This window comes from Rhinatrema bivittatum, chromosome 6, assembly GCF_901001135.1.
Source record: "Rhinatrema bivittatum chromosome 6, aRhiBiv1.1, whole genome shotgun sequence".
In the NCBI taxonomy this organism is placed as follows: Eukaryota; Metazoa; Chordata; class Amphibia; order Gymnophiona; family Rhinatrematidae; genus Rhinatrema; species Rhinatrema bivittatum.
In genome coordinates, this window is record NC_042620.1 from 317,183,866 (window position 1) to 317,207,091 (window position 23,226).

At 47.2% G+C, this 23,226-nt stretch overlaps 1 protein-coding gene across 6 annotated transcripts in view; it reads right to left on the reverse strand.

Moving 5' to 3' along the window:
- Positions 1 to 23,226, reverse strand: part of LOC115094464 (probable E3 ubiquitin-protein ligase MID2) — an 839,223-nt gene that overhangs the window by 412,715 nt on the left and 403,282 nt on the right. For 5 of the 6 annotated variants that reach the window (XR_003857558.1, XM_029607549.1, XM_029607551.1 and 2 more), the window contains exon 3: positions 10,890 to 10,985. The exons of the other annotated variant lie outside the window; for it this stretch is intronic. Coding sequence is in view for 4 of the 5 variants with exons in the window: in XM_029607549.1 (XP_029463409.1) it covers positions 10,890 to 10,985 (96 nt within the window). In the remaining variant the exon portion in view is untranslated. The remainder of the gene's footprint in view (positions 1 to 10,889; positions 10,986 to 23,226) is intronic. 6 annotated transcript variants of the gene reach the window in all.

The window sequence follows — 23,226 nt, forward strand, 5'->3', positions numbered from 1 at the left end:
TCTTGCAGAACTGCCAGCATTAGGTATGTCTTTCCTCTTTAAGGAACTCTTGCAAGAAATCACTGCTTAATTTAGTAACCTAAAATCAATGCCCATTAAGGAGAAACTAATTGTGTGTCTCCTCTTAGTGCACCACCTTGGTAAACAAAGTGCTAAATTCATTTGCAATTAATTGTTTGGCACCTTGAATGAATAATGAGGTATTAACCACTTTCTTCCTTGAGATGTTTTCTTCTTGAGAGCTCATTACTCATTTGCTCTTGAAAGTAACAGCCAGGAGGATGCATTAATCTGCTGGCATAGGTTTTAAATGACTGCACATTACCCTGAAACTCTCCATCAGAAAATGCACAGAAAGCCTGCACAAATTGCTAATCAGCAGGACAAAAAAGCCACAGGGATCAGCTGGTCCCAGTAACCAAGTGGGAGACCAGCCTACTTCTCCAGGCACAGTCAAAGAGGTTTTATTTCCTGCAATCATGAGGACAAGAACTGGAATGCAGAGTTGTGCCAGCCGTGTTCCTCTTGGAGAAAGCTTCTCTGAAGTTTGCAATACATTTTACTGGTTTTTAAGATGTTTTTCAGAATAAGTCTTATATGTCCACAAAAGCTCATGTATTGCATCGTATTTCAATATTTCTTAGTATGGTCGAATTAAAAGCATCGCAACCTGTAGAGCAAAATTGAACATTTTCCAGTTGCCAAGGTGTTTGGTTTAAGAGGAAGGATTGGGCTGTGAACCAAGGAAAACAAGGGTTCAAATCACGCTTTTCCCACTGACATTCTTTGTGATCTTGGGGCAGTCACTTCATCAGCCCACTGACTTAAGTACCAACAATTAGGCAAATTTTACAAGAATTGCTTGCATAAAAAGATCCATATATGCAAGTACATAGGCCAAGCACGAATAGCTCCTATTCGAAAAGTGGCAAAGTCCATGTGATTATGTGCTTGCAACGCAACAGAACGTGCATAAAAAAGGAGCATGTTAGGAGCGTTCCGGGATAGAGCTAACATTTAAGTGCATAAATCCCAATTTTAGAACGGGCATGCTCAGCGCGTGTCAGGCTGTTACTTGCGCATATTTACTTCTGCTCTGTTTTAGGTGTAAGTCAGAATAAAACTCGTTACAGCCAAAAACTAACTGGGGTAAACTGGGGAAGTGCAGGCTGTAGAACCAGAGGGGTCTTGATGACCTAGATTGGGCAAACTGGTGGACTAAGTGGTCAAACTGGTAATTTCCCTCTCGCGTGCATGTTTTAAAATGTGCTCACTAGCGCGTGTAAAAGCCAACAAGTCCTAAGGAAAGATAGGCGAATAAAGTTTCCTTGTGTAACTACTTAAAATTAGGAGCACACATACACGTACTTGGCGTATTTTATATTATATGCACACACGTCCACAGACAATTTAAAATTCCAGTGTGTGTGTGTGCTCACATGCACTCATTTTAAAGTTACTGTCCCTGGATTTTAAGCTCTATTATAAAGAACAGGAAAGGCAGTCTAGAATAATTACAACCTGCAGGCTCCTGCCAGGTGCAACCCATATAACATGACTGTGCAGAAACAGAATCAGGTAGGAGACGTTTAAAGGTCCAGGTTGTACAACCAAGCATGGCCTTTAACAGGAGTTCATCAGATTATGTGCTCCACCCCCAAATAAAGAAAGTCAACTTTCAAAGCATCTGTCCAGCTAACTTCTGCGTTTGTCAGCCAAAGAGAATGGCATTTGAAATCCTCCCATTCACTGGCTACATTTTAGCCGGGTAAGTTAATTACCTGCTTAATACATTACTTAGCAGATAAAAAGAAGCAGTGCAAAGGTGTTTCAGAAGTGTGGCTAAAATGTATCCAGCTAGTGCTGATATTGAGCCCTATCCAAATAAGGCTGTCCAACTAACTCCGGTCAGAAAAACTGCTATCCTGAAGTTTGCGGAAAAGTAAAGTGGGTGCCAATCCCCTTTCCCAACCCCCTACCTTACAAAACAAGGTGTTGGCCAACTCCCCAGCCCCCCCCCCCCCCCCCCCCCCCCCCCCGGGCTGAATACTGCTGATGCAATACAGTGCACTCAGCCGAGCTCTGTTTAACCCGTGGTTTGAGGTGGGTTTTGGACGCGCGCCCACAACCCCTCATTCTATAAGGGGATTAGCACATCCAAAACACGCGTCCAAACCCCCCCCCCCCCCCCCCGGCGAAACTGATAGCGTTCATCACATGCAAATGCACGCTGATGAGGCTATTAGCTATTCTCCCGTGAGTCAAAAACATGCACATTTTTACCCTCAGAAATTAACGCCTGCCCAGAGCAGTCCAAAAAGTGTACAGAAAAGCAGAAAGTACAGCTTTTCTGTACTTCCTCTGACTTAATTTCCTGGCGATATTAGGTCGGAGGACGAAAATGTTTTAAAATAAAAAATGTTTTTAAAAAACAGTGTGCCGGCAGTTAGGTTAGGAAAATGGACGTTTGTAAAATTTATCATCTGTTTCCCTAACCCACTGACAGCCACCTCTCCTGAACGCCCGCTGCCAAGGAGGAGCTAGGGGCACACATTTGTCCCTAGCACCTCCTTTTCAGTGCAACTCCTATTTAAATATTCAATCGCGCACCAAGGAGAGGAGGCTGGGCGCGCGTTATGAAAGCGGGCGCTCAACACTGAGCGCCTGTTTTACGCACAGACTTATTGGATCGGCCTGTAAGTGCAATAGAGCTGACAGCTTCTGGCATATTTAGTGTTAATTTATTCACACCCCCCCCCCCCCCACCAGCTGGGTGTATAGGCCAATGACAGCTCCAGAATATTAGTATTAACTTATTCACTTCAACATCCCCCCCCCCCCCCCCCGGGTGAAAAGAACAATGATTGTTCTCACCACTGACGATTGCCAATGACGGGACCTATCCCCATTCAGAACTGAGAAAATGTAACTGGCTAACATTATCTAGGTTACCCAGTGTAAGTTATCCCAACAGCTTTAATCTGTCATCTGTCAGTGACAGGACCAATCATCAGTGAAGTGAATAAATTAATGCTAAATCTGCCAGGAGCTAGCGCACTTACTATTCAGCACAGCAGGCCACTTTTAAGGGTTTGGGGTGTAGGGATTTAGCCAACATCTTTTTTTAACGCAGGAGATGGCGGGGGGGGAGGGGAATCACTGTCTGTTTGTCATACTAGTTTTTTTTTTTTAATTTCAGAATTCAAAAACTCACATAACTTTATTAAGGTAACATTAGCCGAGTATATTCAGCGGGAGACTCACCTGGTTGTCCCTCTGAATATCCTGACGAATGCTAAGGGCCGAATCAATACGCTGTGCGTTGAAATTCAGCGCACCGTTCCTTAATGCACAGACTAAACATTTATTTTAATGCCTTCGCACAAACCAGAAAATGTACAAAAAGAAAAGGCTTAGCATGCACACAAACATGAATGCATTTTTTGTGCACATAAATCATATTTTATGTGCAGAAAACATGCTTTATGTGCACAAAGTACCGTATTTTTTGCTCCATAAGACGCACCTGACCATAAGACGCACCTAGGATTCAGAGGGGGAAAATAAAAAAAAATAAAAAATTGTGCTAAACCGGCTCTGCGTCTGGGCGTCTTATGGAGCAAATTGGGGGAGTGCATAGCTTTTTTTTTTTCTCCCCATTTTGTTTTCGGGTCTGGGGAGGGCCATTTCGGTCCACTCCCCAGATCAGAAAACTTTTCTTTCTCTGGGAACCCCTCCCCCCCAAAAAAAACCCCATCCCAACCCTTTAAATTAATTAACAACCCCCACCCTCCTGACCCACCTCCAAGACCTGCCGACTTAATATACTACAACCCCCCACCCTCCTGACCCCTCCCCCCTCAAGACCTGCAAAAAGTCCCTGGTGGTCCAGCGGGGGTCCAGGAGCGATCTCCTCGGCTTCGGCCGTCGGCTGCCAGTAAGCAAAATGGCGCCGACGGCCCTTTGCCCTCTCCATGTCACTGAGACCGACCAATAGCAGCGGTCGGTCCCAGTGACATAGTGAGGGCAAAGGGCCGTCGGCGCCATTTTGATTACTGGCAGCCAACGGCCCTTTGCCCTTACTATGTCACAGGGACTACCGCTGCCATTGGTCGGTCCCAGTGACATAGTGAGGGCAAAGGGCCGTCGGTGCCATTTTGATTACTGGCAGCCGACGGCCCAAGCCCAGGAGATTGCTCCCGGACCGCTTCTGGACCCCCGCTGGACCACCAGGGACGTTTGGCAGGTCTTGGTGGGGGTCAGGAGGGTGGGGGTTGTAGTAAATTAAGTCGGCAGGTCTTTGGGGGGGGGTCAGGAGGGTGGGGGGTTGTAGTAAATTAAATCGGCAGGTCTTGGGGGAGTCAGGAGGGTGGGGGGGGGGTTTGAAGACGCACATACATTTTCCCCCACTTTTGGGGGAAAAAAAGTGTGTCTTATGGAGCGAAAAATACGGTATGTATTTTATGCATAAAATACCGACTACGGGTCCTGGCACCAGAAGTCCATCTTCTGCCCATACACTAACATTAGGCCTGGAAACTTTACTCCACCTCTGAGTAGGAATAGTGACAGGATGTTTCAAACAGGCACATGGGTTCACACATACATGTGTGTGTCAGCGTGTGCCCAGAAATGCGGCAATTTTATAAAATACACGCACATACGCGCACACATTACAAAATGGCCTAGGTGAGCGTATATATGCAACTAATTTTAAGCTTGTGCGCCCCCAGCAGCGTAAGTCAATTTATAGACACGCACGTGAGGATATTTTATTACAGATTCGCATCAGTTTCAACAGTTCATCCATCAGTTAGGCCAGTGATCAGCTAGGCCCTCCAAACCCCATCCCCCGGTTCATTAGCCTGCACTCCCGCCAGTTACCCCAGACCCCTCAAACACCTCACAGATGCCTGTAAATTTTATTTTTCAGACTTAAACCTCATCCATGGCAGAAGTAAAGTTACAATCACTGGACTGGGCGCACATCTCTTGGCCACGGCCCAAACCACCCATGCCCTGCCCCTTTTTTTGGCCAATGCGAAATATTCGCGCATCGGCACTTGTGAGAGCAACTGGCTGCCTTGTAAAATCGGCTGGAATTGCACAAATGCTAGATGCTCGCCCATCTCCCGATTTCGGCACGTGTCCAGCTTTTACAATTCATCGCTAAGTTTCCAGCACTAAGAAAACACGAGGTAAGCCCATGCACCTCTCTGCATGGGGGGTGGGCTGGGTAATAGCTAATTTTTATCATTAGCATGGGATTTACATGAGAGGGCACTAACTGATGCGTACAGTTTTTTGTGCAAACCTCCTTCCTACATCGGCAGTAATAGATGCATGCAAAAAACGTTTGCACAACTGACGGTTAAACATCCTCTCTGCTGAGCACACCGCAGTGCATGAGCCCCTTAGATGATTAACTTTCCATTTGCATATAGACGTCAATTATTGCAAGCATTTGTTTGGCTGGAACTAATCCAAACTTTCTTTAATATTCATCATAACTATATACAGGTTACTGAACAGTAACCAGGGTATTATCTCAAAATGGTAGGGACTGTCCATTATATGTCTCTGTACCGTGCTGCATAGATCTGGTATGCACTTTGCACATGATTAATAACAGTAATAATAACAGCAACATTCAGTATAAATAGCTTCATCCAAACCACAAGCACATGGCAAGCTGAATGACAATTTACCCAATATCTCACTAGCACTGTCTGCCTTACCCAGGGACCTCTTTGGTTCTTTAAAAGGCCAAAATTCATCAAGATGACCAACTATGCAGATATTACTAAGCCAAAGAGTTCACAAGCTGGAGGGCCTGCAGAGCAATTTAGTAGGACTTCATATCCACTCACAGACATACAAAGATGTAACCTTCTGGCTCACCAATACCTCTCCCAGCTATTCCTGTTAGGGACAGCAGCCACCATCTTGTAAGACTTGGGTGCTTCCTATCCAGAAGAAATCCTTCCATTAATAAGAAAGGGGAGCCAGCAGGAGTGACCGCCTGTTTCAAACCTGTCTCCTCCAGGACACTCCTCAGAAAATGTTGTCATTACCAGAAGGAGAACAGTCTTTGCAGTATATAATACAGTGTAGAATGCGCAAAGTCGTTGGCATCTGACCATGTCCATCCATACCATTTATCAACTTATGCCAGTGTTTCCCAGGCACACCTAGCAAGTCGGGTTTTCAGGATTGCCACAATGGCGATGCAGGAGATAGATCCGCATACCCCAGGTCTGCAAAGCATGTAAATCTAGCTCATGCATATTCATTATGGATATCCTGAAAAAACGACTGGTTAGGTGCACCTCCAGGAGCGAGTCGGGAAACACCGACTTGCACGCATAACTTTCCTGTCACCGAAAAGTGTATCAGGAAAGTCACACACCTAAGTTGAAAAATAATGGAGGGAATTTGGCAGACTGAGGGGAGAGGCTAGGAGCAAGGGGCAATGAGCCCGAAGGAGATTGTGGGTGGGATGGGGGAAGACTGAGGTGGGAGAGAAAGAACTGGGCACTGAGGGAAAAGGAGAAAGAGTGAGGCTAGGACAGAAGCGCACATACATCAGTGGCACTTCGGTAACAAAAGGGGGGATGGAGCAGGAGGGTGGGGGGGGGGGGGGGGAGGACAAGGCAAAGCAATATTTCCACACATTATGCCCACTCCCAGAGCACAGCTCTCCGCCGTTTCTGCACGCAGCACTGGTGGTCACGTTTCTGCCCCCTTGCCACGCAAACGATTCCGAAACACAAACCAAGCTGTCATCCTCTCGGAATGCTGTCAGGTTAAAGGCAAAGCAACAGCATACAGCTCCAGGCAGGAGAAGGTAGGACAGGAGGGAAGCCTCAGTCATACCCTCTTTGACATCTGCATCAATGATCTCCCAACAGTACTGGAGAGATTGGTAGCCCCAGGACTAAAACTAAATAATTCAGAGTCAGTAACGTAAGCAGGTGATGGCAGGATAATGATCAACTGGAGCATCCAGGATGCTCATATTTCTTGCCTACGCTGCTAAGGATGCAGCTCATCCGCCGGCAGTAGAAGCCTGACTGCTTTAGGATATTGCTGCATAGGTAATCCGATAATTTTACACCCTATGGGTCTGATTTTCAAAACATTTACCAGGTTAAGCCTGGGTTTTACAGATGTAAATGCACTCTGCCCATGTAAGTGGGCTTTTGAAAATTGCTTCTAATATGTGCCATTGAATAGTCAATAGGTTTAACCCACGTTTAGTGCACTTAACTCTGATAAATGGATTTTGTGATAGTTATGTGCATTTTCATGCAGAACTCCTTTGAAAATTCCCCCGTATACCTAGATTTCCTTACGGAGCTAAATAGCTAAATTTAGAAGTTCAAAATTGGGCAAACCTAGGGAGGAGATTAGCGTCGGGGGAGGAGGGCTGAAAGTTAGGCAGCTAACACTAAATTTCATGGCCAGGCAAATCTAGAGGCTGAAATAGCAGATCCAAATTTGGCCAGCGAAATCGCCCCTCCTCGCTGCCGAGGTTAAAACGTTTGCACAGGGGACCAAAAGCTCCACCACCCCCACCCCGAGATCTCCCTTCCCTCCCAGCCAAAGGAAAAACTTGTGCAGGGGGCTGCTGATCCCCCCCCCCATACGATCCTCCTTGCGACCACGGATATTAAAAAGTTTGCACAAGATGGCCAATAGCCCCCCCCCCCAACTCCTTCGCAGCCAAAGTAAACCCGAATGGGAGGTACCAGTCTCCCCCACTCCAGCGCCCACCCCTCCAGTATTATTTTTAAAAGGTTCTGGCTCGGTCCTCCCTCTTAATCCCGGACATCCTGCCAATATTTAAATAAATGCCCGAGTAGTTCTGGGACTCTCCCGTGCCGAACCTTCTCAAAACTCAACATAAAAACTATCAAGTGCGGTCCAGGTGCGGCGCAGGCTTAGCGTCCTGCTGGCGTCCAGCGATACTCTGACGGTAACGCTGGTAGCATTCGCTGGGAGTTTATTGTGGATTTTGGGGGTGGGGGGGGGGTTCAGGGTGGATTAGCAGGATGAGAGAGGGCTATGGGAGGGAGACTAGGAGCGACTTGGGGTATTTATTTAAAATGTGTCTTAGGGGGTGGGGGGAGGAGGAAGAACCAGGGCAGAATTTCATATGACATTAGAGGGGTCAGCGGAAGAGGGCGGGGACTGATGCCTGTCATTTGGGTTAACTTTTGGCCGGAAGGGAGCGTGAGGGGGCTACTGGGTTCCCTGTGGAAACCTTTTAATATCCATGGCAGCGAGGGGGATCCTAGGAGGGGTGCAGGGAAGTCTGGCCACTCCCCACTAAAACTTTTGATAAGGGTGGCGGTGAGGGGATCCTGTGGAGAGGTCTCTACTGGCCCCCCCCCCCCCCACACACACAACTTCTTCTGCAAGAAGGGAGGGCGGGGAAGGGGTCTGATTCTGTGCGTAACTCCGTTTTTTCTTTTTACGTTAACCTGGCAGCTGCTGTTTTTCAGTGCGTGATGGCTAAGAGCAGCAGGGGAACCCAGCCACTCATACAGGCCAATGCAATAAGAGGTGCAGGAGAGCCGGCGCTCCAAGTCAAGCGCCCACTTTCCTGCCGCGCACCTCTCCGGGGGCGGGCGATTCTGATTTCAAATGAGGCTAGCGCCTCCTTATTAGCAGAAGCGGCGGCTGTCAGTGGGTCCAACAACTGACGCACAATTTTACCGGCGGCGGTTTTCGAACCCACTAACAGCCAGGGGTTCGTAAAACGGACGCCGGCAAAATTGAGCATCCATTTTCGAACCTGCCAACCGGCGGGCAGATTTTTTTTAAAATTTATTTTTGGTGCCTCCGACTTAATATCGCTATGATGTTGTCGGCAGGTGTACAGAAAAGCATTTTTTTCTGCTTTTCTGTTCACTTTTCCCGGTGCTTTCAAGGCCACACATTTTACTTTCAGTATTCTGGGGTAATAACCAACAGACTCATCAACATGCATTTTCCATGCGCTATTACCCCTTACAGTATAAGGGGTAATAATAGCATGTCTAAAACGCGCGGCCAAACGATGCGCTCAGCCGAGCGCACCATTCTGTATCGGCCTGTAAATCTACCTGGTCAGAATTTAGGAGAATATTTACCGGAAAACATAGCAGTTAAATTCAGCAAAATATTTACTTAAAGATAACCAGCTAAAATTAGCTTGTTATGTTATCCACTCAACAAGTTTTTCAATATCGAGTCCCCTTACAGTCTACATAGAATTGAAATAAAAGCATCTGTATTTCAGTCTATGTGTTCTACACCCGTATTAAATCATCCGGTCTCTTTCCCATCCCCCAAGATCTGTCACTATGTCTGTTGAGACTACATTTAATTAACTACTGCTTGAACTGCAATACGCAGACAGCAGAGTCTTGCAGTGGTTAAACATGTCCCTGCTTTCTCCAACATCATCTATGGAGGAAAAAAAAAACTCTCAGTGGAACTCAATAATTTGCCTCGCTGAAATTCAGATTCTAAATTATGCTTCTAATTAACACATAACTAAGGGTTCCGTATTCAGCACCTTTGCCTGGTTAAGTTTGACACTTAGCCGGATAAATGCCAGAAATTAAAGCTTCCACCGCACTGACCACCCCTGACTTAGCTGGAAAAATATTTCAGAGGCTAGAAATGTATCCGGCTGAGATGGAGCAGTGTGGGTCAAAGCGGAGCTATGTGGCTAATTTAGGGCTAGATTTCCTAAGGATTTTCTCCCATTCTGTGTCTACGAGAAAAAAAGATTAGTTAATGAGGCCTTTAGCCAGAATTCAGTGTAATCCAGCTAAGTTAGCCAATATAACATTGGGACTGCCTCCGAGCAGTCCTAAAGTCATCCAGGCCAGATGATTAGCCACGTCCATGATTTTAAATCAATATCGGAGCTCTGGGCCTCCCTTCTTAACCCCCCCCCCCCTTCTCACACCATTAACACTCCCAGTCTACCCAGCATGCTCACAATCTCCAAGGCCTCCAGGATCACGGTGCAAGCTTTCCTCTCCTGACAGCATCATGAGTTACCTGGACGGCAATGCTGCTAACGCAAGCTACCAACCCCGACAGCAACGTCGGTGGCTTACACTACCAGAGCTGCTCTCCAGGTAATCCGTTACGCAGCCGGGAGGTGGGTTTTCAGTGGGTGTCAGGTGGGGCTGTTGTACTTGTGTTGCATGAGGCACTGGGAGGATTAAGGAAGGGGTCCCCGGAGATCCATTCCCGATTTTGATATTGTGGCTGCTTGTGGCCCACAACTTTAAAATGATCTTTTCAAGGGGATGGTGGGAAAGAGGGAGACACTGGGCGTGTTGCCCCATTTCATTTTAAAGCCAGTAGTGGGGTAGCCGGTTGGGTTTTAAAGTTATTCGGACACATGTAGCCGGATAACTTTAGGCAAGTATATTCAGCTGGACGTTTATCCCACTTAATATCCGGCATAAGTTATATGGCTAACTTTAATGGAAGAACTTGTCTGCTCGATGGCTTACTGAATATTGGCTACTTAAGTAACCAAACAGTGATCAGACAGCAATGACTATCAATCTATTCTGGATGCACCCAGGGAACCTAGAGTATCATCCCACTGGGTTATCAGTCTCCAGTGCAGGTTTTTGTGAGGGAAATACATTCTATCCAGTTTCCACCCATAGCTGCACCAAGATGTACAGTACCTGCTGGTAACATGCAAGTTACACGTGTCCAACAAATAACGAAATCGGTACTGCAGGGAACGTAATTGCATCTCCACCAACCTGCCCATATAATGCTCAGGTTTGGTGATTTCACAAAAGTAAATGTTCATTTATTTTGCTCCCCTCCTACTGGAGGAATCCGGCCGTTGTTTTCTGACTCACCTCCACCTGTTGACAGATCTGGATCAGTTTGCCCATCTGGGTCTCAAGTTCACTGTTGCGCTTCACCAAATTGCTGAGGTTCATCTCCAGAGTTTGCTGTCACCATGGAAGAGAAAAGAAAAAAAACGGAAAAGAAAAGCACATCAGCTGCAGCAGAGATGGGAATCCAAAGCTGAACTTTGCACTGATGAACACCTTGGATCAGAACAGTGTTCATCTGGTCTGCAAACTAAAGAATTTCATGGGGCACAGAGGATCTCTTATCATCAGCTTCATTCTGAAATGTTTACAGGTTTGAGGAAATGTGTCTTGTTCCTATTACATTTATCCTCTCTTAAGTAAAATGCCAACTTGCTCTTTCTTGTTTTCAGTAAATAATTACATTTTTACTACAGCGCTGTCCATGCACACTTGATCTGCTCTTCTTCAAGCCTGCTGGCCTTGATCATGGCACACATGCTATGTAGGCTAATCACTGACTCCCTGTAGCATCGTATAGGGGCCATTGTACTTTGTGAGCTTACTCTTGCCTCCAAAGGTTGTTTAGTCTGCTATTACCACATCATTAATGCATGACTGGACAGTTACTGCTGGAGGCTGCCCTGGATATATAATTCTGCAACACCTTCTTTGGAATAATAAAACGCATCCAGCTAACTTACATGGGATATTCAGCAGCACGGCTATGCCTCAGACTGTAAAGCAATTCACAAATGCTGCTAAATAAATAAAATAAATATCCCCGTCAAAATCACTACTTAGCTGGATAAGTTATATCCGGCTAACTTAGACCTGCTCTATGGCAGGTTTAATTTATTTATTTATTTATTTTGTGGTTTTCTATACCGGCATTCGCGATAAGAATCGCATCATGCCGGTTTACAATTAACAAAAGGGGTGTAAAAGAAGATACAATAAGAACATTAATAGGTGCGGAACGAAAAATGCAGTTACAATATAACAGGGAAATACACAACTGGGAGCAGTGGAAATCGATAGGAATTTAACAATTTATCCGGTTAACTTAACCAGATAAGTACGGACATTGCTACTTATCCAGATAAGTTAACCGGATAAGTAGCATGACTCAATCTGCCCACTACCTGCCCATTGGATATCTGGCTAACTACTTAGCCGGATAAGTCACTTATCCAGCTAACTGGCAGCTGCTGAACGTAGCCAGATATTCAGCAGCTGCCACTTAGCTGGCTAAGTAGCACTGAATATCGGGTTCAGTATTGCCTCTGCAAACTGGAGGCTGGGCTGAAATTTCTGCAGTCCTGGCTGCCTGCTGGCCACAGCCCTGAACCAAGAGATGGATCTTGGGGTGCGGTGCCTCGATAAGGTGTCAGGAGCCCTGCTACCCTGGTGCACAATATAGGAAAAATGGCAGTGAAAATTGCTTTCTTTTCTTCTGCATAGGAAGAGAATTAGATGAGATTATGTAGTGTAATTTATAATCATTTGCAAGCAATGTGGTGCAATAATTAGTGTAGACTCATTCAATTATTATATAACAGAGGTATATAATGTCATCAAATTATCTTCTACTAGCATGGCACACCTGCGGCTCAGTCTTTCCGGGAAGATACTTTTCGGCTGTCTATGTCAGAATGCTGCTTTCAAGTTGTGTGTCTCCTTTTTCTGGGCTTTCACACATTCCATGCAGTTTGAGGTGAATTTTAAAAGCTGGGAGCATCTAGCACTATGCGCTTCCACCCTATTTTATAAAGCGGGCAGATGCGCGCATAACTGCTGATGAGTGCGCATCTCACATCACAAGAAAAAGGGGTGTGGTGTGCACAGGGCATGGGCATTTCATGGTGGGGCCAACAGATGTGCATGCAAGTACCTATGTACCGGGGCACACGCCCAGGTCCAGTGCCATGTAACTTTACTTCTGCTATGGAGGAAGTAGCAAGTAAAAAAAAGATAAAAAATACAGGCATCTGTGAGGGGTTTGAGGGGTCTGGAGAAACTGAAGGGAGTGCACGCTGTATAACCTGGGAGTTTGGGAGGACCTGGGAGAAAGCAAAGTTGCTTACCTGTAACAGGTGTTCTCCAAGGATAGCAGGATGTTAGACCTCACACATGGATGACATCATCCATGTAGAGTTTCTAGAAACTTTGACAGACACACTGAGCATGCCCAGCCTGCCACTAACCATGCATCCACATGGGGTCCCGCTTCAGTCTCTCTTTTTCCACAAAGCTGAAGCCTTGCAGTTGTGGAGTTCGCGCTTTTTCTGTGGAAATCCACGTTTTCTTCCTTCCAGTGTTGTGTCGGGTCCCACTGCGTTTCGCGTTTTTTTTCCCTCATTGCTTTCGGTAAGTTTCTCTAATACTCACTGTTGCTTGCCGATGGTGTCCCCCCCCGGTGGCTGCCGGCCATCGACTGTGCACCGCGTCTTTTTTGATATGTTGTCCAGCTTTCACCGGTGCCTCCAGTGCCCCCGGACCATGACCATCACAGACCCCACAAGGTCTGTGTCTTCTGCCTGGGGGCATCGCATGACGTCCATGGTTGCGATCTTTGCACCCACATGAGCCCCAAGGGCCATCAGGCGCGGTTAGACAAAATGGAAAAGGTGTTTGGCTCTAAGAAATCGGATCCGTCGCCGGCATCTGGGACTTCTACTCCACAAGGGAAAGGAGTCTCGGCATCAACCCCCTCGGTGTCCCCTTCGCTACTGCTCCTCGATCCCGAGACGGGGGGCGGGGGACCAAGCAAGATCCATAATCCTCTTGGTCCAGGTCGGGCTCCTCAACGTCGTCGTCGGTCCCGGGGAAGAGAAGTCAAGGAAACACTGACACCGCTCGTCCTCTTCGATATCAGACCACGGAAGGGCATTGAACGCATCAGTGCCTTCCCCAAAGCGGTCTCATGTGGGATTCCCTTTGGTCCTCCTGAGGACTCTCAGCGGTCCTCACCTGCACCAGTGGAAGGTTCGGTTCCAACCTGTGACTCCAGGGTTGATCCGATTCCGTTGCCGCCTCCTCCTCCTCAAGTCATTCTATCCTTGGCAGCTTTTGAGGAGGAGTTAGAGAGGCATACAACGGTTGACGGTTGGCCGGGCCCTGCAGGGCATCGATCCTCTGGTTCCACCGGGTCCGCCACTGCCGCAAGAGCTGACTCCATTGGTGCTTGCACCTCTGCTGGAGTGGCTAGACCTGCTGCTCGGTTTCTTACCGATGCAGCCAGCTCTGATGCCCCAAGCCCCTTTGCGGTCAAGGGGAGCATCGCTACTGCCGTCACCAGCTCCTATCATGCCACTGGCACTCCCGACGCCAGGAGATCCGTCAGCACCCATGCAGCCCCAGATCCCACTGGTGCCCTTGGTTCTACCGGTGCCCCCGCAGCCCTGTGGCTCAAGGCTCAAAATGCAGGTAGATGCTCCACCCCCCCACGTCTCCGGACATTCACAGTGAAGGGGAAGCCCCCTATGATCCCTGGGAGGGTGAGGCATCCTTTTCCTCCATGGAGGAATCGGAGGTCTTGACTTTAGAACCCTCTCCACCAGAGGAGGTGAAATTCCCCTCCAGAGGATCTTTCTTTTGCTGGATTTGTTAAAGCCATGGTGGAGTCAGTACCTTTCCAGCTATTGACAGAACATGATTCTTGTCACAAGATGTTGGAGATCCTGCAGTTTCTTGATGCTCCTAAGAAGCTGTTCCAGTCCATGGCATCTTTAAGGAGCTAGTCACCTGACTCTGGAAGCACCCCATATCCATTCCTCCTGGGAACCAGAAGACAGACGCAGTCTATCTGGTCTAACCCACCATGGGCTTTGAGTGCTGTTGGCTTTCTCACCAGTTGTTGGTGGTGGAATCAGCCCTAACAAAGGCAAAGATATTTTGGACTCATGCCTTGGCACTCCTGGGCTGTGAGCCCAGAGCTCTGGACATTCTCGGACGCTGGGTATTCCAGGGCTCGATGTTATCAGCTATGATTGCTTGTTATCAACTTTATGTGGGGCAGTACTCGAGGAACTTCTGGAAACAAGCCCAAGAGTTGGGAGAACACCTCCCGTAGCAATATCAAGAGGACTTCCAGAAAACAGTTCAGCAGGGCCTGGACTGTAATAAACATGAAGTACGTTCTGCATACAATGTGTTTGAGACAGCTATGAGAGTTGCTGCTGCAGGCACTGGGGCTTGCCGTATCCCTTGGCTGCATTCCTCCGACCTGTGCCCTGAGGTCCAGGACCATCTGGCAGATCTGCCTTTTATGGGTGAGAACCTTTTCGGGGACAAGATTAAAGAGGTGGTGGTCCAACTGAAGGACTATCATGAAACTCTTCAACAGTTATCAGCCAGCACTTCAGATATCCAGCCTTCCAGCAAAAAGCCTCCCAGGCAATATCCAAGATGGCCTTTTTACCTGTCGTGAAATTACTATCTGCCGGCTTCTAGGTCAAGACCTCAGCGGACTCTGGCAAGACCGAGGGCATGACAACCTTTTACGCCCCGCCCACCTCCTCCCCCACCGCAAAATCCTGTCACAGGATTTTGACTGATGGCCAGAGAGTTTGAGCCAGCTAACCCTGCCCCAGAGTGCCCCCCCCAGTGGGGGGCCACCTGCAGCTGTTTGCAGATCAATGGACGTCATTCACTTCGGACCACTGGGCCCTGTTCATTGTAAGGCAGGGGTACAAATTGCATTTCCAAGAACTCCACCCCATTCTCCTCCCTGTCTCCGGTGGAGAGGCATATAGAACCAGCAGATACTCCGAGTAGAGCTCTCCGCCCTCTTAATGGCTCGAGCGGTCGAACTAGTCCCGCCTGGTCAGCAGGGAGACGGGTTCTACTCCAGGTATTTCCCGATTCCCAAGAAAACTGGTGGTCTTCGCCCCATTCTGCATCTCAGGGCGTTGAACCTGTTTTTTGTCAAGAGAGAAGTTCAAAATGGTTTCGTTGGATACTTTTATTCCCCTCCTCATGGCTTGGGACTGGCTTTGCTCCCTCAATCTCAAAGATGTGTATGCCCATGTCCCCCTTTCTCCAGCGGATCGGAGGTACCTATGATTCGTGGCAAAGAAGGAACACTACCAGTACCACGTCGGCACCCCATGTCTTCACAAAATGCCTGGCGGTAGTGGGGGCCTATCTTCGGAGGTGAGGGGTTCATATCTTCTCTTTCCTCGATGATTGACTTATCAAGAGCAACTCTAGGCAGGGGCTACTGTGTTTCCTACAAGCCACCACATGCCTTGGAAAATCTGGGAATTCTGATCAACTATCCAAAATCCCAACTCCAGCCACCTCTGCAACTGGACAAGGACCGGGGTGAGGCAAAGCTGAACCCGGAGCTTGAGGACTGACGGTACTTCAGGATTAGGACTCGGAACATCAGGGCTGGAACATAGGACATCGGATATGAAAGGACACCGGTACCTTGGGAATATCAGGACATATGGACATCTAAGGCATCTGGACATCAGGGGCCTCGAGAGAGGAGGACCACAGGGACATCTGGAACATGACGGATGAAGACATCAAAGGACAGAGATGTTTGGACATCCGAAGACAAGGGAACGTCTCGACAACCGGAGATAGGGAAACGTCTGGACATGGAGACACAGAGACATCAGGACATCTGAAGACAAGAGGACAGGATCTGTCGAGAGACCTGAACATGGAATGAAGACGACAATGAAGGTTCAGGAACCATGGACGAAGATAAGAAGGACCAACGAGGGACAGAGTGCCATGAAAAAGTGAAAAGGGATCACGGAGGACTCCTGGAATGAAGAGCTGGAACTGAAGTTCCAGGAGAGGTCCGACTCCATGACCAACTCCTTGTGAAGGCAACGAGGAACTGAAGGCTGAGCCCTTTTGTAGGGCTGAAGAGGACTGGCCCTTTAAATCCTGTGGAGAGGCGTGGCCCCACACCTAAGGAAGAAGGCAGGACTTTGGACAGCAGCCATGCTGTGAAGAAGAGCTGAAGCAGGAGTAGGCCTGAGGCTTCGGAGGTGGCCCCTGCCGCAGGAAGGCTGAAGATGATAGCAGCCTCGAGGCCACGTGAAGAGGAGCACCAGAGCAGCCTCGAGGCCGCGTGAAGAGGAGCACCAGAGCAGCCTCCAGGCCGCAGAAGAGGATGTCAGAAGTGGCCTCCAGGCCACGAAGAACCAGCGGAGTTGGCGGCGGCCTCCAGGGCGCATGAGGGAAGCAAGTCGGCGGCGGCCTAGCCATGAAGATGCCTTGAAGTCAGCGGCAGCTCCAGTGGTGGCTCCCAGGTCAAGTGGAAGATGGCGGCATTAGCGGCGGTTAGCCTGGTGCAGAAGAGGAGCACCAGCGATGGCCTCCTGGCCACAAAGAGGGCTCAGCAACGGCAGCCTCCAGGCCGCACAGGAGAGGCGATGGTGGCAGCTCCAAGCTGCGGACGGTGGGGACTTTGGCGGCAGCCTCTGGGCCACGAGAGGTGGCGAACAGCGGCAGCCTCCAATCTGTGAAGACGGACAGGGCCTGTTGCAGGCGGCAGCGGCAGCGGCAGTGGGGAGACGTCGGTGGCCTCCGTGCCATGAGGAACAGCGTCGGAAGCAGCGGAGAGGTAAGGGACTGCTTGTGGGCCTATCCCACAAGCAGGATCGCAACACATAGCCTAGGCTATTTGATAACATGTGCGTATATGTGCACGCATGTTACAAAATGGCGTCTCTGGGCACATGCTGATGCAATTGTGAATATGTTTGAATGTTACTCTTTGTAAGTTTGCAAGAGAATGATAGAGATAGCATAGGGATGTGAATCGTGTCCTCGATCGTCTTAACGATCGATTTCGGCTGGGAGGGGGAGGGAATCGTATTGTTGCCGTTTGGGGGGGTAAAATATCGTGAAAAATCGTGAAAAATCGTGAAAAATCGAAAAATCGCAAAACCGGCACATTAAAACCCCCTAAAACCCACCCCCGACCCTTTAAATTAAATCCCCCACCCTCCCGAACCCCCCCCAAATGACTTAAATAACCTGCGGGTCCAGCGGCGGTCCGGAACGGCAGCGGTCCGGAACGGGCTCCTGCTCCTGAATCTTGTTGTCTTCAGCCGGCGCCATTTTCCAAAATGGCGCCGAAAAATGGCGGCGGCCATAGACGAACACGATTGGACGGCAGGAGGTCCTTCCGGACCCCCGCTGGACTTTTGGCAAGTCTCGTGGGGGTCAGGAGGCCCCCCACAAGCTGGCCAAAAGTTCCTGGAGGTCCAGCGGGGGTCAGGGAGCGATTTCCCGCCGCGAATCGTTTTCGTACGGAAAATGGCGCCGGCAGGAGATCGACTGCAGGAGGTCGTTCAGCGAGGGTTCCGGCGCCTCGCTGAACAACCTCCTGCAGTCGATCTCCTGCCGGCGCCATTTTCCGTACGAAAACGATTCGCGGCGGGAAATCGCTCCCTGACCCCCGCTGGACCTCCAGGAACTTTTGGCCAGCTTGTGGGGGGCCTCCTGACCCCCACGAGACTTGCCAAAAGTCCAGCAGGGGTTCGGAAGGACCCTCCTGCCGTCCAATCGTGTTCGTCTATGGCCGCCGCCATTTTTCGGCGCCATTTTGGAAAATGGCGCCGGCTGAAGACAACAAGATTCAGGAGCAGGAGCCCGTTCCGGACCGCTGCCGTTCCGGACCGCCGCTGGACCCGCAGGTTATTTAAGTCATTTGGGGGGGGTTCGGGAGGGTGGGGGATTTAATTTAAAGGGTCGGGGGTGGGTTTTAGGGGGTTTTAGTGTGCCGGCTCACGATTCTAACGATTTATAACGATAAATCGTTAGAATCTCTATTGTATTGTGTTCCATAACGGTTTAAGACGATATTAAAATTATCGGACGATAATTTTAATCGTCCTAAAACGATTCACATCCCTAAGATAGCAATTGATCCTGGCATATTACTTCCCAAATGCTGACAAGGACAGATTCCTTACCCCCATCTCCTCCCACTAGCATTGCTCTAAAAACGGCCCCAGTCCAACTGAATTATTACCATCATTTTTGGGGGTCTTCTTGCTACCCTTTTCCCATTTTTCTCATTGCCTTCCTTAGACTGATTCACTTTCTCCTCTGCAAATTATCTGGTTAAAAAAAAACAAAACAAAAAAACAAACAAATGCATTGTTGATGCTCTGGATCACTACAGAAAAGGATAGAGACCCCACTCAGACAACCACTGGTCCAATATGGTAAAAGTCCAGAGACCAAGTAAACAATGATGAATATAAAAATCAATCTAGCCACCAGATTTCACCAGGAGATAGCCAAAGTGTGTGTGTGTGTGGGGGGGGGGGGGGGGCACTGTCGCTCTGCACTTTACTGTGGCTCTGGAAAATAAGCCCTTAGCTCAGGGCTTCCCAAACGCTATCTTGGTCACCTCACAGATAGTTGGGTTTTCAGGATATCCAAAATGAATATGCATGAGACATCTGCACATACAGTATTTGAGACACAGTGGGGTAGATATTCAAAGCTGGCCATGTAAGTAACTTAGTCGGTTGGAACTTATCTGGCTAAGTTATGATGTATATTCAAAGGCACGGTGAAGCTGTTGAATATATATAGAGAATGAAAGTACAGAGTAATGCAGATGAGAATGAATTTACTCAATCCCACATTTAAGAAGTAATATCTCAAAGAGATAGTAACTCAATAATATACCTGGACTTGACCAATATTACTCAAATAATGATTTTATTTATGAAATTGTAATCAAACTTTATTGGCACCTGTTAGAATGTAAGATATCCTAGATTTACAAACCTTAGTCTATGTGCCTATTTGTAAACCGTTGCAATGGTATATAACTTAGCGACGGTATAGAACAGTTTTTAAATAAATAAATAAATACATAAATAAATATATGCACATATACACACACTTAGCTGAATAGCCGGCTAAGCTTAGACCTGCTTTATGGGGGGGGGGTCTAAACTTACACATATACTTATACGGCTAACTCCGAATATCAGTAGTTATAAATTATACAGCTAACTAGTTCCGCCTCCCCGTTCTGTCCAGCACATGCCTACTTTTTGTGTGTTTAACTTTTAGCCATATAAGGGACTTATACATCTAAGGGGCAGCTGCTGAACGTAACCACATATTCAGCAGCCACTACTTAGCCACATAAGTCCCACTTATCCAGCTAAATAGCACTGAATGCGCTTTGAATATCAGCACAGTATGTGCAAAGTTATCTCATGCATATTCATTATGGACATCCTGAAAACCCAACTGCTGGTGGGGTCACTAGGATAGGTTTGGGAAGGCCTGGCTTAGCTCCCCTATGCAGCAGAATGCAAGACTCATTTGAAAATGCATTTCTTGTAGTGACTGCACAGTACATAACCTGCTTGACAATAAATCAAGTTATATTTTACTTTTTATATGCATAGCACTCGTACAATGGCCACAAAGTGGTGATTAAATTAGATAAAACATGCAACTAATCATTCACTGACATCATTATGAGCCAAGGTGCACTAAATGCTGGTTACCCAATAACACAGCATTAGGCTTTGGGTACGCTCAATTATCTAGAAGAAAAGAGCAACAGAGCTTGGAAGAACTTGGAGTCCGCTTGAAAGATTTTAATATTAATGGGGACACAGTGGACTCATGCTACTTAGACATCAGTTATTTAAATGACACTATTTCCATTTAACATATCTTGCTTCCACTAATAGAAAACATTCATAAAATTGTCTTGTCTGTGTGTTTTGATTGGATTGGAAGCTGCAATGTATATCTGTACAGTGCTGCATACATCTAGTAGTTTTATAGAAAAGTGGTCTTTGAATGGACAGGCGGTTTATAAATTGAATTTATCAATGAAATGTTAAGTAATCACAGCAGCAGCATAACTAAGTACTCAACACTTGTTGGTCTGCTTGTTACTAAAACAATACAAAGCCGATGAATGTTAAGCGTTGAGCTGGAAATACTTGGCTCAAAGCAGATCTGGAAAAGAAGTCCACAGCTTTCAACAAGCCCAGGGGCACACATTCTTTTTTCAGCCTGGCCCAGAAAGGATGATCATTCCTATCACAACCCCACTACCTCTACAGCATCCCCATTCCCCAGGTTGGCCGGGAATGGGGATGCTGTAGAGATAGCATTAAACCCCCCAGGAAGAGCAGAGAGTGTTGTGGTCGTTGCTGAGTGTGATAATGAATGCGAGTGCATGAGGGGTGTATGAGGGTATGGAGGTATGCGCGGATATTTGTTAGAGAACACCACAACTAAAGAAAAATGCAAAAAGGGACCATGCAAGTTGAGGCAATGGGTAGCCGGCTGTTATACTTTGGTTACTGTTATTTATGGTTCAGTTCACTTCTGCTTTGATAACAATGTTACAGTTGTTACCGCGTTTATTGTTTCAATATACTGCATGTTTCCGTCAATAAAAATGATTTTGACAAGCCAAAAAAAAAAAAAAAGATGACACTGGCCCACCCAAACAATAAACATGGAAATATGATGGCAGATAAAGACCATATGGCCTATCTAGTCTACCAATACATGCATCTTCTCAGCTCCACAATCCCTACCATTCCCTCAAAGATCCCTTATGCTTGTTCCATGCTTTCTTAAATTCAGTTAACATCTTGCCTCCATCACTTCGACAGGGAGGCTGTTCCATGCATTCATCAATCTCTCTGTAAAAAAATACTTCCTTAGATTACTTCTCAGTCTACTCTCTTTTACTCTCATCCCATGACCCCTTGTTCCAGAGCCTTCTTTCCATTGAAAGAGGCTTGCATCCAGTGCATAGAAACCTTGGAGGTATTTAAATGTCTCCCCTATCTCATCTTTCTTCTAGGGTGTACATGTTTAGATCTTTAAATCTGTCTCCATATGCTTTACAACAAAGGCCACTGACTATTTTAATAGCCATCCTTGGGACCGGCTCCATCCTGTTTATATCCTTTTGAACATGGAGTCTCCAGAATTGTACAGAGTATTCCAAATGAAGTCTCACCAGAGACTTAGAGGGCAACATCACCTTTTTTCTGCTGATCATGCCTCTGCCTGTGCAGCCAATCATCTCTCTGGCTTTTGCCATCACCTTTTTCACCTGTCTGGCCACCTTGAGATCATCGGATATAATCTCAAAAACTACTGTTCATGAGAATTTCCACAGATTTCCTTTAAAGATAGGATTAGATTATTGTACAGTTGCAAACTGGTTAAAACCCATGAGCAAATTCGGTCCTGAGCCATAGATATTAGTCTTCCAGAAGCATTACAGTTTGCCCAGTGATGCAGGTCAGAGAAACTCCTGCAGGCAGATGAGAGCAGCAAAAAAAACTATACACCTTTACTGCTATTCAATCTCCAGTTAACCTAAAAAAATGTTTGAAAACTTTTTTAAAACTGAGGTTGAAACCAAATTGACAGCATAGCTGCTAAATTTCTCCTCCTCCTCCCCCTGTTTGGTAATAAAGCATTACTAATTTTATCAAAGTTATTTAATTCATTTCATTTAGTAATTATCTCTCCCTCACTTACTGGCATGTTTGGAATATGTAACAATCCTTTTACATCCCGACTTTCTGTTTTTACTAATAAAGGAAACTTTGCAAAACAGCAACCCATGAAAATTCCCAGGGCTGAAAACTGCACTCCTCTCAATGAACAAAAATACAGGCACTGTTTCCCCCACCCGCAGGCTGAGAGCAATGATAGGATAGGGCGAGGAAGGTAAAGTACGTGTGGGGACTTCATTTTTAAATCCCACACGTACTTTACCATGCATGCTTCACACCTGCTGCACAGACCATGTGCAAGGTTCATGGGTACTTTTCTACGTGCGGTCGGTGCCCTACTCCTCATGAATTAAAAAGGAGCAGCAGCTGCCTGGGTATGATGTGCAAGCGCCTGTAATCTCCCTAGGCAGTTTCAAAACTGGTCCTGATGTTATTTGCCCATCGCTCACTACCGAAACTCTGTCCATGGATCCTAATAAGCAAAGTTCATGTGTCTAGCCTCTGGTCTCCCCTCCTCAACCTTGCCCTGTGTTACTACCTTAAATAATACAACTGCTGTTTACTGTCAGTAGTAAAGGAAATGTTCCGTTAATATCCCCAGAATACCCAATTACACCTAGGGTGTCAGACCTGGAATTTTTCACTAACACAATATGCCTTTCCAGCTTTAGCACCTCCAGAAGCATGCATGCAGTCACGGCTTCCAGGCGAAAGATCAAGAGTAGAGACCAAAGACAGGGGAGAAACGCAGACCAGACTTGGGGGGACTGGGTGTGGGGATGCAAATAAGTGACATCTGTCCCCTGCTACCATCTACTAGCAACTTCTCTGGGCTGCATCTGCCTCCTCCTCTGCCAGCTTTCGTCTGAACC